The 13,899-nt window shown below is 46.1% G+C and overlaps 1 protein-coding gene across 1 annotated transcript in view; it reads left to right on the forward strand.

The window, feature by feature from the left end:
* Positions 1-2,868: 2,868 nt before the first annotated feature.
* Positions 2,869-13,899, forward strand: part of FKBP9 (FKBP prolyl isomerase 9) — a 44,752-nt gene continuing 33,721 nt past the window's right edge. The window contains exon 1 of the mRNA XM_086396493.1: positions 2,869-3,235. Coding sequence (XP_086252619.1) covers positions 3,003-3,235 — 233 coding nt within the window. The 5' untranslated portion in view covers positions 2,869-3,002. The remainder of the gene's footprint in view (positions 3,236-13,899) is intronic.

Genomic DNA, 13,899 nt, shown 5'->3' on the forward strand with positions numbered 1-13,899 from the left:
AATAAGGAGTGTGATGCTCAGAGAATAGGGGGATGGCTGGCCCTACAAGCAGGTCGGTCTGATTTCTAGTCCAGGATTTTCCATCAAATCACATGGCAACTCCAGGTGTGTTGTCCAATACTGAAGGTGGGAGAATTTTTTGGAAAATCCTGGGAAGGGAGAGAAGACACTGCTACTTCACATTTGCCTCAGGTCAGTTCAGATGAATACTGGCCTTCTCTTTTATCCCCAGCTCAGTGTGTACCAAGCTAAAGTTAATAGCTTACATAGCTTAGCCTCCAGGGTTTACTGCTTTTGGAAGATCTGATTCATGCATGAATCCTTCTTTATTTCAGGCTCAATGAAAAGTGGAATTCTTTCTTTAGTGCCCCGCTTTACTTGCCAGATTATGTTTGTAATTTTCCCACTAACTTCTTGTATGGAGCTGGATCGAAAGAACCTTTGAACCTCCAACACTCTGGCCCCCTGATGTGAAGAGCTGACTCATTGGAAAAGACCCTGATGCTGGGAAAGATTGAGGACAGGAGGAGAAGGGGACGACAGAGGATGAGATGGTTGGATAACATCACTGACTCTATGGACATGAGTTTGAGCAAGCTCTGGGAGTTGGTGATGGACAGGGAAGCCTGGCGTGCTGCGGTCAGTCCATGGGGTTGCAAAAACTCAGATATGACTGAGTGACTGAACTGAACTGAGAAAGAACCTAGTTTTCTGATACTCATTCGGACGGATCCTGTTTCAAATCCCCCTTCAGTTCTTCCTCCAGGATGCTCCACACCTCCATCCTGGCCTCAGACCTTTTGTATATTTCTCCTATTGTGTCCTTGCCTCTGATTGTGTCACACATCCTCTTGTTCCTTGGCTCTGTTCTCTCACTGATTCTCATCTTCTATTTTTCCCTTCTTGCTATATTTCTTGCTTCTCCCCCCACCCTTTTAAAAAGTTCCAGTACCTTTCCCTTCTTTCTGGTTCCTGTCTCTCACCAACCTACCTCTTCCCCCTATCTTTACCTTTCTGAGCTTTTAGTCTACTGTTGACTCTTCTTGACTGGATTCAGTTTTTAAACTTGGCCAGTTCTCACAATGTCACCCCCAGAAGTTTAATGGAAATCTTTTTTCTTTTTTTAAATTTCAGCTTGACTTTATCAGTTCTTAGGTTGATGTTATCAGTAATGCCAAGAGGTAAATTTTCTCTTTGGTAGATTGCTACAGAAATCCAATTCAAAGAATGTTGGTTAGGATTTAAAGAGACATTGTAGAGCACACATACTGTTTGATCGATAATTAACATTTAAAAAGGAAAAGCAAGGGAATTCCCTGGTGGTTCAGTGGTTGGGGACACTGCTTTCACTGCTGTGGGCCCAAGGTCAATCCCTGGCTGTGCAACATGGCCAATAAATAAATAAATAAAATAAAAGGAATGACTAGAAATCAAGCCACTGGGAAGCACTACAAGGCAAAGTGGAAGTGGCAATCACTGCCTGACTGTGTCTGTCTTCTTTTCCATGCTGGAGTGTCTCCTCTCTTACAGGATCACAGAATTTTAGGATTGGAAATCTTAGAAATCAACCCCTTCATTGTGCAGATGAAGAAACTGAGGCCCAGCTAGGTGCCATGTGTTGCCCACAGTCACAAGGGAGTGCAAGATTCCTGACTGGAGCCAGGCTGACTTTTTGGTTTGTTTCTGTGTAAAACCTGGCAGAGTGATTAAAAACCATAAAGAACTAATGAAAAGTACATAGAAATAAGCAAGTCATCACCACAAATTCAACTTACTGGTGGTTGAATTGTATTAGCAGGTTTTCTATTTCAATAAAATAAGCTCTATTAGGAATAATGGACGTTTCTTTAGTGCTACATGTAGCTTCTCATTAGATCCTGGATCTAATAAAATCTATAATACTCTAATAATTATAATTTTAAAAAATTATCACATTTTATCTTCATCTTACAGAGGACACTGACTTAATTTGCAGGTCACCTAGATAGTCCACATTTTTTTTTTTCCCCTTTAATAAGGTGGATTCAATCTACTCACCATTTGTTAGCATTTTTGCATTTCTAGTTAGAGATTAGGTTGGTAACCAGCTTTTCTCCCCCTTGCTATCTTTGCCAGGTTTTGGTATTGGGATTGTTTGCTTCCCAAACAAGTTGACAAACCTTTGGTGATTTGCTTTCATTAGTCCAAGTTTCAATAAATAAGAACAAACAATTCAAAACTAAGAATGCATTTAACTACTCTAGTAAATTTTCCCACAGAATCTGGGTCTGTAATGTGAAGTCTTAACTAGCTTAGTCACAGGGGTGGGACCATGTGGGATGTTTGCTAATAATTATCACTCACAACATCTTAAAACGTTTGTCTGAGCAACTGTCATGGAGTCTCCCCTTTCTCTAAGTATTAAAAGAAAATCCTGGGGAAAGAAATCTCGAAGATGGCTTCAGTCTGTTTCAACGTAGAATCCAGCCTTGAAACTAAGTTTCTTTAAAAAGAAGTTTTCCTCCCTTCCCAAATCAGCAAAGGGTAACTGGATCCGCGGCCACGTAGGAGCCTCTAGGGGCCCTAAATCCGGAGTCTCTAGGGGTAGGCAGAGATCCGCGGGTTTGCCTGGGCCAGAAAAGTCTCTTCTAACTGTAGATCGCAGCCCAATCCCAAAGAGTTCTTGATTTCTCCCTCGGGGACTGGTCCCTTTGAACTTCCAGAAGGCCCGCCTCTTCCCCGGGCTGGCCAGCTCACTGGACCGGACCCGCATGGGCGGCGCAGGGCGCAGCAGGGCTGGCCTGGCGCGCGGCCGCGGCTCCTCCCCTCCCTCGGATGTGGCCGGGGGGCGGGGGCCGGGGGCCGGGGGGGCGGGAGAGAGGGGTGGCTGTTGCCGCCCGGGGAGAGCCGGGAGTCTTTTCCACGTTTGCAAAGGCCGCCGCACATCCAGGCCCGAACCGCGCCGCCCGAGCTCCGTGCGCCCTCGCGGCTCCCCGCCGCGCCCCCTCCTCTCCTCGCCCCCGATGGCTATCAGGGCCCGGAGTTGGCGGCCCCCGCCGCCGCCGCTGCTCCTGCTGCTTCTCTGGGTGACCGGGCAGGCGGCCCCTGTGGCGGGCCTGGGACTGGGTTCGGACTCGGAGCTGCAGATCGAGCGGCGCTTCGTGCCCGAGGAGTGTCCGCGCACCGTGCGCAGCGGCGACTTCGTGCGCTACCACTACGTGGGGACGTTCCCCGACGGCCAAAAGTTCGACTCCAGGTACCGCGCCCCGCGCGCCAGCCGGACCTCTGAGGCTGCAGCGCCCGTTTTCCCGCTTCCCGGTCTCCGGACAGGCCTTTCCCTCCCGACGGACCTCCCCCAGCTCCGCCCCTCGAACCCCCGCTCCTCCCTTTCCCTATTCTCACCCCAAAGCTTCCCCGACCCTTCATCCCTTCAGCCTGGGGGCTGCGGGGGCCCTGGAGCCTGCCGGCCCTTTTGTTCGCCTGGTGGGCTGGAATCCTCCTGGGAACTTGCGCAGCGGGGTTGGCGCAGACCACCCACTCTTCCGCCCTGCGCAGTAACACGCGCGAAATCTTCGTAAAGAGCTAGCCCCCTAGCCGACCCCCGAGAGTAAATGTTAGTGTCTGCCTGTCTGTCTCCCTTGACTGTTCCTTCCGGCAAGGCCCTTGAGTGTCAAGTCATTCATGCCTCTCGATGATGATGATGATGGAGGTGGCGACAGCCGCTAACATTTATGGATTGTTACAGTTGTTACAGGGTAGTTCTCAGTGGTTTCCATATAACGAATTTATTTAATTCTTAACTACAGTTTTCTGTGTAGGTATTATCATTACCCTTATTTTGCCAGTGAGATAACTTGAGTCCATTGAGGGTGAGAAACTTGTTTAAGCGAGATCGTTTTGAAACCCGAATAATCCAAGTCCAGGATTTGTGCCCATTAACTACCGCCCTCCCCTTATGGCCTTAAAAAAAACTCACTAGGCAGGAGGTCGTCCAGAGCAAGTAACTCAGCTTTGCCCCATGGCCGGTGTCCACAGTTCCTGCCCTTGAATCTGCAGGGAGATCAACAGCACCTCTCCCAGCTTCCCCAGTTTAGCATTAGGGTTAACAGGCCCCTTCTCCAGCTCCAAGCTGCTCTCCTTCCCCAGACTTTGTTACGGTCCTAGGTCTGTGTCCACACTTCTCTTCGTGAATCACCAGGCTAAGTAAAGAGAACAATTTGTTAGTATCTGCTTTGTGCTTGAGGCGGGGCTAAGCTCATTCCTGAGGTTATCTTTTAAAAGGTACTCTTAGTCTTGCCTTTTAAAAAATTCCAGTGAGTGTATGTACAAAAGCTGGTTAGTATTTGATGTAGCACATAGCAAGCACTGAGAAATATTCATTCTCATATTGTTTCAGTTGCTTCTTTTTAATACAGGTTTATTGAGATACAATTTACGTTCCATACAATTCACCCATTTAAAGTGTATGATTCAATTTTTTTTTTTAGTATATTCACAGAGTTGTGAAAATCGTCACAACTCTCTAATTCTAGAATATTTTCCACACTCCAAAAAAAGAAAGCCATCAGCAATCACTCTCTTCCCCTCCAGGTCTAGGTAACCACTAATCTTCTTTCTGTCTTTTTATGGAATCTTGCCATTTGCAGCCTTTGGGTTTGGTTTCTTTCACGTAAGGTCGGTTCATTTATGCTGTAGCATGTATCAGCTCTTTATTGCTATTTATGGCTGTATAATATTCCATATCATATTTTATCTATTAATTAGCTGATGGGCTTTTGAGTTATTTACACTTTTTGGTTATTATGAATAATAATGTTATGAACATTCACATACTAGGTTTTGTATGGACGTATGTTTTCCTCTTTTATGGATATATGCCTAGAAGTGGAACTGCTGGGTCCTATGGTAACTATGTTTAACTTTTTTAGGAACTGCCAAACTTGTATTCAAACGTGGCTGCACCATTTTACAATCCCACAGCAGTATATGAGAGTTCCTGGTTCGCCATGTTCTCACCAACACTTGTAATTGTATGCCTTTTTGATTATAGCCATCCTAGTGGATATGAAATAGTAGGTCATTATGGTTTTGATTCATGAATCTCAAATGGTCAATGATGCTGCACATCTTTTCATGAGTTTATTGGCCATTTGTATATCTTCTTTTGCTTCACTAGTTAGAAAATAGTTAAGGCTTTCCTTCTTATGCTGATGTTAATTAATAATTCCCACTGGAACAAATCATCTAATACTTTCTACCTGCTAGAATGGCAGCCACTGTGAGGCAATGTAAAAGTGAAAAGAGAAAGAGTTGCTCAGTCATGTCCGACTCTTCGCAACCCCATGGATTGTAGCCTGCCAAACTCCACTGTCCATGGAGTTCCCCAGGCAAGAATGCTAGAATGGGTTGCCATTCCCTTCTCCAGGGGATCTTCCTGACCCACGGACAGTGGAAATACAGATGAGCTGTCATCCATTCTGCAAATGTGTATGCAGTGTCTGCCTCTGAAGATGGTGTTCCCTCCCTGCACTCTGGCTATTGTCCAGACAATTGTACACTGTGTTAAGTACAGAAAGAATAATAGCACACACGTCTGTCTCTCACATAGAATTCACAGATAGTTCTTACCTTGTGCCTTTACATATATGAACTACACTGAATTCTTTTAACCTCACAATACAACACCATCTCATTACACATGAAGAAATCGGGGCTCAGAAAGTTCAAGTAATTTACCCAAGATGATAATTACTAAGTGGTGTAGTAGGGCCTCGAATCTAGGCAGTTTAGTGCCAGTTTAGTGTTTATAGTCTGTAGTCCACTCGTGTATGATGGAAGAATGGCAAGGAGCTTTGGAACCACCCAGAAAGTTTAACTATATGTTGTGTGTATTGGTGTGTTTGTGTCTGGTTGTGGGACTGGTCAGGATGGAGTTCTAGGATGTGTAAAGTCACTTCAGTTGTGTCCGACTCCTTGCGACCCCATGGATTATAGCCCACCAGGCTCCTTTGTCTTTGGGATTTCCCAGGAAAGAATATTGGAGTGGGATGCCATTCCTTTCTCCAGGGGATCTTTCAGAGCCAGGGATCAACTTGTGTCTCCTGCATCTCCTGTATTAGCAGGTGGGTTCCTTACCTCTAGTGCCACCTGGGAAGTTGGTGTGTGTGTCTGTATGTGTGCCTGGTTGGGGGCTGGTCAAGATGAAGTTCTGGGACAGCAGGAATAAAATCTGAGGAGGATTAAAATTTACCAGGAGGAACTGAGGGATGAGGGCTGGGGGTGGGGGTGGAGAAGAAAAGGCGTGAGTGGTGGAGGGAAGAGCATATGCAGAGGCCTGGAAGAGGGGGCATGTGAAAGCTGCTTAGTATGGCCCGAGCTTGGAGTGGGCGTAGAGGGGCGACAGGAAGGGAAAAAGAGAAGGTGAAAGGAGGTCAGAGAGACAGGGTCAACTTTTGAGAGCTCTCCTCTGCCTGGCTGTGGAGTTTGGTCTTTGTCTAGGGACAATGGGAAGCCATTGAAGAGTTAACCACGGGCGTGAGAGACCAGAACTGCATTTTATTATACAAAAGTCCCCGTGGTTGCAGTGCAGACAATGGAATGGTGGAAGCAGGGTACACTGTAGGTGACTGATTATTGTGTTTCCTTCTAGAGCCTCCATTCCTTTGGGAATTTATGAAGTATATTAGAGCATTCCTTTGCTATTCCTTCACAAAGAGCTTCAGTTGAGTTCAGTTGCTCAGTCGTGTCTGACTCTCTGCAGCCCCATGGACTGCAGCACGCCAGGCTTCCCTGTCGGTCACCGAGGGCAGATGCGGTACCTTCCCTGTCCATCACCCTGTGCCTCCCGGTGCATCACCAGGGAAGATGGACAGGCTTCCCTGTCCGTCACCAAGGGCAGATGCGGTACCTTCCCTGTCCATCACCCTGTGCCTCCCGGTGCATCACCAGGGAAGATGGACAGGCTTCCCTGTCCGTCACCAAGGGCAGATGCGGTACCTTCCCTGTCCATCACCCTGTGCCTCCCGGTGCATCACCAGGGAAGATGGACAGGCTTCCCTGTCCGTCACCAAGGGCAGATGCGGTACCTTCCCTGTCCATCACCCTGTGCCTCCCGGTGCATCACCAGGGAAGATGGACAGGCTTCCCTGTCCGTCACCAAGGGCAGATGCGGTACCTTCCCTGTCCATCACCCTGTGCCTCCCGGTGCATCACCAGGGAAGATGGACAGGCTTCCCTGTCCGTCACCAAGGGCAGATGCGGTACCTTCCCTGTCCATCACCCTGTGCCTTCCGGTACGTCACCAGGGAAGATGGACAGGCTTCCCTGTCCATCACAAAGAGCTTAGGGAAGGAGAAGTCTAGGAGCTTTGGGCTTTGGCTGTTAATTTGGAGGTTTGGCCCAGAAGAAAATGATGGCTGTCAGTCTGACCAGAGTCATAAAACACAAAGGGCCTTTCTTTCCACAGAGCATTCTTCCTGCATCTGTGCCTGGCACTTGGGGGCAGTTGGTGTCTTTTCAGCTTATGGGCATTTGCAGTTGCCAGGAGGCCCAGCCCATCAGCCCTTGGTCGCTGGCTTGGGCATGGTTTCATTTTATTTTGGAGCCTCCTCGGGCTTGTTAGCTTGCTCTATGGCTACTGCTCTAGATTGAAGGAGAAGACGGCAGTTTCCCGGCAGCAGGTTTCTGGGGAGGGCTCCTGCTCTCACCCTTCAGTCCTTGGGAGCTCCTTGTCCACCACTCTTGAGTCAGCTTTGGAAGAGTTCCATAGCGTTCCAAGTAGTAAGGGACTGAAGTTTAACATGTTCCTGTTAGCTTTAGCAGGCAAAACCAGCATCCTGGTCACAGCCTTCAGGCCTGTCTACAGGCCCCTAAAGTCTATACATTCAGTAAAGGTTACTGTAGGAACTTCCCTGGTGGTCCAGTGGTTAAGACTCCATGCTCCCAATGCAGGGGGCCTGGGTTCGACCCCTGTGTGGGGAGCTAGATACCGCAGTCTGCAGCTAAGAGTTCACATGCCACAACTAAAGATTGTGCATGCTGCAATGCAGATTCAAGATCCCGAGTGCTGCAGCTAAGACCTGGTGCAGACAAATAAATAAATATTTTTTAAAAAGTAATAATATGTATTACCGTGTGCCCACTACATGCCCTGTTGGGTATTATAGAGTTGTAGATGCTTGGACCCAGTGGTGTTCAAACTGTACATGCATCAGAATCACCTGGAGAGCTTATTATACACAGTTTCTGATTAGGTAGGTCTGGGATGGGGCCTGAGAATCTGTATGTCTAACAAGTCCCTAGATGATGCTGATGGTGTGGTCTAGGACCACATTTTGAGAACCATTGCTCTAAAAGAATCATAAACTCATAATGGAGGTCAGCTTCATTTTATATATTCATTATTCAACAAATATTTATTGAATACCTACTATTCTAGTTGCTAAGATGTAGGAGAGAGAAAACAGACAAAAGTCCCTGCTTCTGATGGTGGATACATGTTATTTTACATTTATCCAAATGCATAGAATATATATCACCAAGAGTGAACCCTGAAGTAAAAGCTATGGACTTCCAGTGATAATGACATGTCAGTGCAGGTCATCGATTATAACAAATGTACCACTCTGGTGATACACTCTGCTGATAATGGAGGAGGCTATGTATGTGTATGTGGCACTGGGTGCAGGCAGGGGGTATATGGGAAATCTCTGTATCTTCCACTCAATTTTTCTGTGAACTCAAAACTGCTCTAAAGCAAAACAAAAATGAAAAACTGCCCTAAAAGAACAAAATCTATTAAAAATCCCTACCCTCAAGTCAAGGAGTGGGGAGGGCCCAGAAACCCATTCTAGCTGGCATAAGGAGAAAAGGAGGGAATTTATTGGAAGGATCATCCATTCCTCCTGAGGATCCAGAATTGTGAGCAGAGGTGACTTTCTGTATCTCTCTGATGGACTGCAGAGAGGCTGATTCCAAGCCCCCTCCTCCCCGAGAGAGCTCCAGCAGGCTTTCTGTGCCACATACGTGGCCTCTTGGGTCCAGTTATGCTGACTAACTGGAATCTGTCTCAATTCCACATTCCCAGGATTTCTCCCATTTCATTGGTCCCATTGGGAACCAGTTCTCACCCTCAACTCCCTCACCCTGGCTGTGTGTATAAAGTCAGGTGTTAAGTGAAAGAGTGTTATCTTATTCTTTAGGCAGGATGGGATCTCAGAGAGGAGCCAGAGGGCTGGGCAGTACCTTGGATGGTGTCAGGGTGGATCTAAGGGGCTAAGTGGTGGCAGGGAGACTGGTCAGGTCAGGGCACCCTCTCTTAGGTGGGAAGCATTTAAAGTGTGGATCTGGGGCTTCTCTGGTTGACCTAGTGGTAAAGAATCTGCCTGTGAATGCAGGAGACACGGGTTTGATCCTGAATCTGGGAAGATCTCACGTGCCTCGGAACAACTAAGCCCGAGCACCACAACTACTGAGTTTGTGTTCTAGAGCCTGGGAGGCACAACTACTGAGCCCATGTCCTGCAGTTCCTGAAACCCGAACCCTGTAGAGCCCGTGCTCTGGAACAGAGAAACCACTGCAATGAGAAACCCTCAAACTGCAATGAAGAGTCGCCCCCGCTCTCTGCGACTAGAGAAAAACCTAGGCAGCAATGAAGAGCCAGCACGGTCAAAAATAAATAAACAAATAAAATCATAAAAAAAAATAAAGTGTGGATCTATATGGGAAACCTTCCTATGGAAAAGCCACATAAAGAAAGAGAAGCTGCCCAGTGCAGTTTTAATAACTTGAGGTAAAGCTCTTCTTTTTCATTCTTCTTAACTAGAGTCTTATGCAGTCATTGGTAGCCTGACTTAATGTCCTCTGTGGCATTAGGACTTCCCTGGTGGTCCAGTGGCTAAGACTCTGCTCGACCTGGGTTTGATCCCTGGTCAGAGAACTAGCTCCCACATGCTGCAACTAAATATTCTGTGTACAACTAAGATCGAAGATCCCAAGCGCCACAACTAAGACCTGGTGCAGCCAGATAAATAAATAAATGTGTTTTTTTTAAGACTTAATGGCATTGCTTTTAATTTCATTTGGGCATCATTGCAAGCAGTGATACATTCGTATTGATTACTGAAGTTGGCTATATTTTACTGAAGGGCTTCCCAGGTGGCTCAATGGTAAAGAATCTGCCTGCCAATACAAGAGACATGGGTTCCATCGCTGAGCTGGGAAATTCCCCTGGAGAAGCAAATGGCAACCCACTCCAGTATTCTTGCCGGGGAAATCCTGTGGACTAGACAGAGGAGCCTGGTGGGCCCCAGTCCATGGGGTCATAAGAGTTGGACATGACTTAATGACTAAACCACCAACTACTACCACATTTTACTGGGCTGAGAACTTGTGTGAAATAAGAATTATTTCTAGAGATCTGACATTTTAACTTGTGCAGTTGCTTAAAAACAAAAATCTACAATAGCAGTATAATGATTTTACTTTCCTTTGTGAAGTTTTTCTTTTAATGATATTTTAATACACCAAAGACTGTCAAAGCCAACTGCTCACAGGTCAAGGTCTGACCCTCCATGGAGGTGTGAATAGGTGCACTATTTCTGTTCCTACTCGCTCCTCTTTTCTCTCTCATCTTCTTTCTCTTCCTCTCATTTTTCCATCTGGGTAGATCATTAATAGCTGGCCTTTCTCCTCTGCCAGGGCTCATTAGCTGCTGGTAGAGATGGTTGTTTGAGGGAGATACTCTTGTTGGAGCGTCTAGGAAGCCCAGAGTCACCTTTAGGAGTAAGAAGTGTGGGGAGCAGGGGTGGGAGGCAGAAACATCAGATTTGGCCTCCTCACTTCTGAGTTGGGCCCAAGCTCAGTGGTGGAATTCAGCCTGGGGAGGGTGTTGAATCTCACCTGCGTCATCCCAGGATTAGGCATCCAGCTAGGAGATGAGTTTCTGCTTTTGAGCATTTCATGGGTCTTATTCACCAAGGGCTTGGGCAAGGACCACAGTCCTTGTATCCCAGGTGACCACCCATCTGAGAGATTCTGAAATACCAGCAGGTGGTTCCTGTGCCCAGTGGACTGGCTCTTTATTAACTTGTTTCCTTCCTGTTTTGAATTCTCAAAATATGGCAGTCTCTTTAATGTTCAAGACAAATTTATTCAGTCTAATGTGAAGCAATGTGAATATAGTTAATAACACTGTATTGTATACTTGACGTAAGTATACCTTTTACTAAAAAGGTAAAACTAAATGTCCTTACCACTAAAAGAGAAAGAAGGGACTTCCCTGGTGGTACAGTGGATAATACTTTGAATTCCTGATGCAGGGGGCCTGTGTTCAATCCCTGGTTGGGGAACTAGATCCTGCATGCCAAAACTAAGACCTGGCACAGTCAAAGAAATAAATAAACTTTTAAAAAAGAAAATGGTAACTATGTGAGATGATGGATATGTTAATTAGTTTAATTGTGGCAATGATTTCAGTGTACACAACTTAAATATGTACACTTTTTGTCAATTATACCTCAGTAAAGATGTGAGAGGAGTAATGTATCCAGTTGTCATTTGTCTAAACTAAATCTAAAATTGGCATTTAGAGCAAGCTGTCTTTTCCTTTTATCATTAATCAGGGCTTCAGCTCTGCTAACCGTAGGGCCATATTCTCTTCCCTTTTGTAATGGCCATTTTAACTTTGCTTCTGCATCTGAGATCAGAATAATCTCAACCACAGGTAGTGTATGTGTATGTCAATTTTTGGCAAAAAGTTTTAAAATTAATTTTAAAATAAATGCACATATACTGAGTTTTAAAAGCAGTTACATAATTTCCGTAAAGCTAAAAATTATGATTGCTAAGCTACAGGAGTTGGGAAGGGGCTTGCAGTGAGGTGTAGCTGTTCTGAATTCCGACTTTCAAACTTCAAGTTTCCTTCTGCCCTCTTGCTCGTCTTTCACTCTGCAACCTCTGGGCAGCACACGGCATCTACCTTTGGCCATATCCCCTTTTGTATACACCTAGATTCTGTTTCTTCCCTTCTACATCAGTTTCTGCTCTTTCGTTCCCTTTCCATATTCCAAAATGTTGCCACCTTTTGACAACAAGGGTCCCTGCACTGGTTTTCTAAGTTCTTTTTAAAAAAGAGAAGCTGAGGAGGGTGTTCAGTTTGCTGTGTGTTCTTTTTAAAGTTCATCCTCACTACAGATTGAAACCTACATTCAGAAATTGAGCTCCAGTGTGGGAGCTTTAAGAACGCAGCCACAGGGGTAGTTAGTTACCTGTCCTGAGGAATAAGCACAGGACGATATGTGCTTGTGTGCAGCAGCTGAGTGAGTTGAAGATGATGGGTGTTAGGTGATGGCTTCTGTCTTAGTGGTCCTTGGGCTAATCATCTTGAAGAGCATCACTGGAGGGTGCTGCAGCCACCCCAATCCCCACTGGGGGCAGAGGAAGATAGAAGTGTCAGCAATCAAAGGGTCTACAGGAGTGAATGATCAGGGGAGAAAAAATAAGCTGGTGGAGAGGAAAGGGGGGTATTGGATGTGCTGGATAATTTCCATTTTAAAATAACTTTTTTGGGGGCCACATCCTGTAGCATGTGGGGTCTTAGTTCCCATATCAGGGATCAAGTACATGTCTCCTGCATTGGAAGGTGGAGTCTTAACCATCAGGGAAGTCCCATTTTGGATAATTTCCATTTGCCTTTCTAGGTCCCCGTTCCCCCAGTTCCACTTCTTTTTGCTCTGGGAGGTTGACCTGTATGGACCACGTGTGCATAATATGGGTTATATCAGTGACCCCCTTGTAGTCTGGCTTCTAGTTGGGTTCAGCCAACGGGACATCAGAAGATCAGAGGGAGTAGGGAGGCTGAGGTGGAGATATTTATTCCTCTGACTTCCTGCCTGTACAGTCATCACATAGGCTGTGTTCCTAAACCAAAGGTCCTAGCTTAGCTTCTGTCAGGTGCTCTGAGCTCCCTGTCTGTCCCTGGATCCTTCAGGCCTGGGTGTGACAACTGCACTCCCTACTTGTCCCCAGAGCTACTGCACTGGCCCTTAATGTTTCTCTGCATCCTGCACACAGCGCCCTGGAGCTGTCTACTTTGGGCATATCATCTGTTTTCTGCAGGACCTTGACTGGGGCATCTGCAAAACAGCCAGATAGTGGGACAGGCTGAATAAGTGCTAATTCCAGTGGTTGCAGAAATAATTTTCATGACCAACTCCTGGCAGGACCCTGCACATGAATTTGTGCTAGTCGGAGTAATCAGCACAGACTTGCTCAGAACGATTTATTTTTCCAGATGGTCAGAGTTTTCAGCAGTAGACAAAACTGGCCTTGCATTGTTTGTTACTTTCTAATGTATGTAAGTTATATATTTTCTTTTGGAAAGGTGTTTTTTGTTTTGGGCACGTTGCTAGGCTGTTATTGTTTAGTCGCTAAGTCGTGTCTGACTTTTTTGGACCCCATGGACTGTAGCCTGGCAGGCTCCTCTGTCCATGGGATTCTCCAAGTAAGAATACTGGAGTGGGTTGCCATTTCCTTCTCCAGGGATCTTCTTGACTGTTATCAAATGAGTAAATTAATGCCATAAGGCCACACTAGTTTTTATACACCATCTAGGGAGGCTCTGTGCCTGGAAGGTGAAACTTGGACAGTCTAACTTTTTTTTCTCATTTGGCTAATTTTGTGAGCTTGAGAAATTTTTTTAACTTCAGGGGACCTGAGTATCAGTACTTCCTGATACTTAAAGTGTTGTATGAGGATTAAATGAGGTAGTGTATAGAAAAGCTTGGGCTTCTCAGGTGGCACTAGTGATAAAGAATTGCCCTGCCAATGCAGAAGACATAAGAGATGCCAGTTCAATCCCTGGGTTGGGAAGATCCCCTGGAGAAGGGAATGGCAACCCACTCCAGTGTTCTTGCCTGGAGA

This window comes from Bos grunniens, chromosome 4, assembly GCF_055505025.1.
Source record: "Bos grunniens cultivar Pamir isolate PY7600 chromosome 4, Bosgru_T2T1.0, whole genome shotgun sequence".
NCBI classification, from domain to species: Eukaryota; Metazoa; Chordata; class Mammalia; order Artiodactyla; family Bovidae; genus Bos; species Bos grunniens.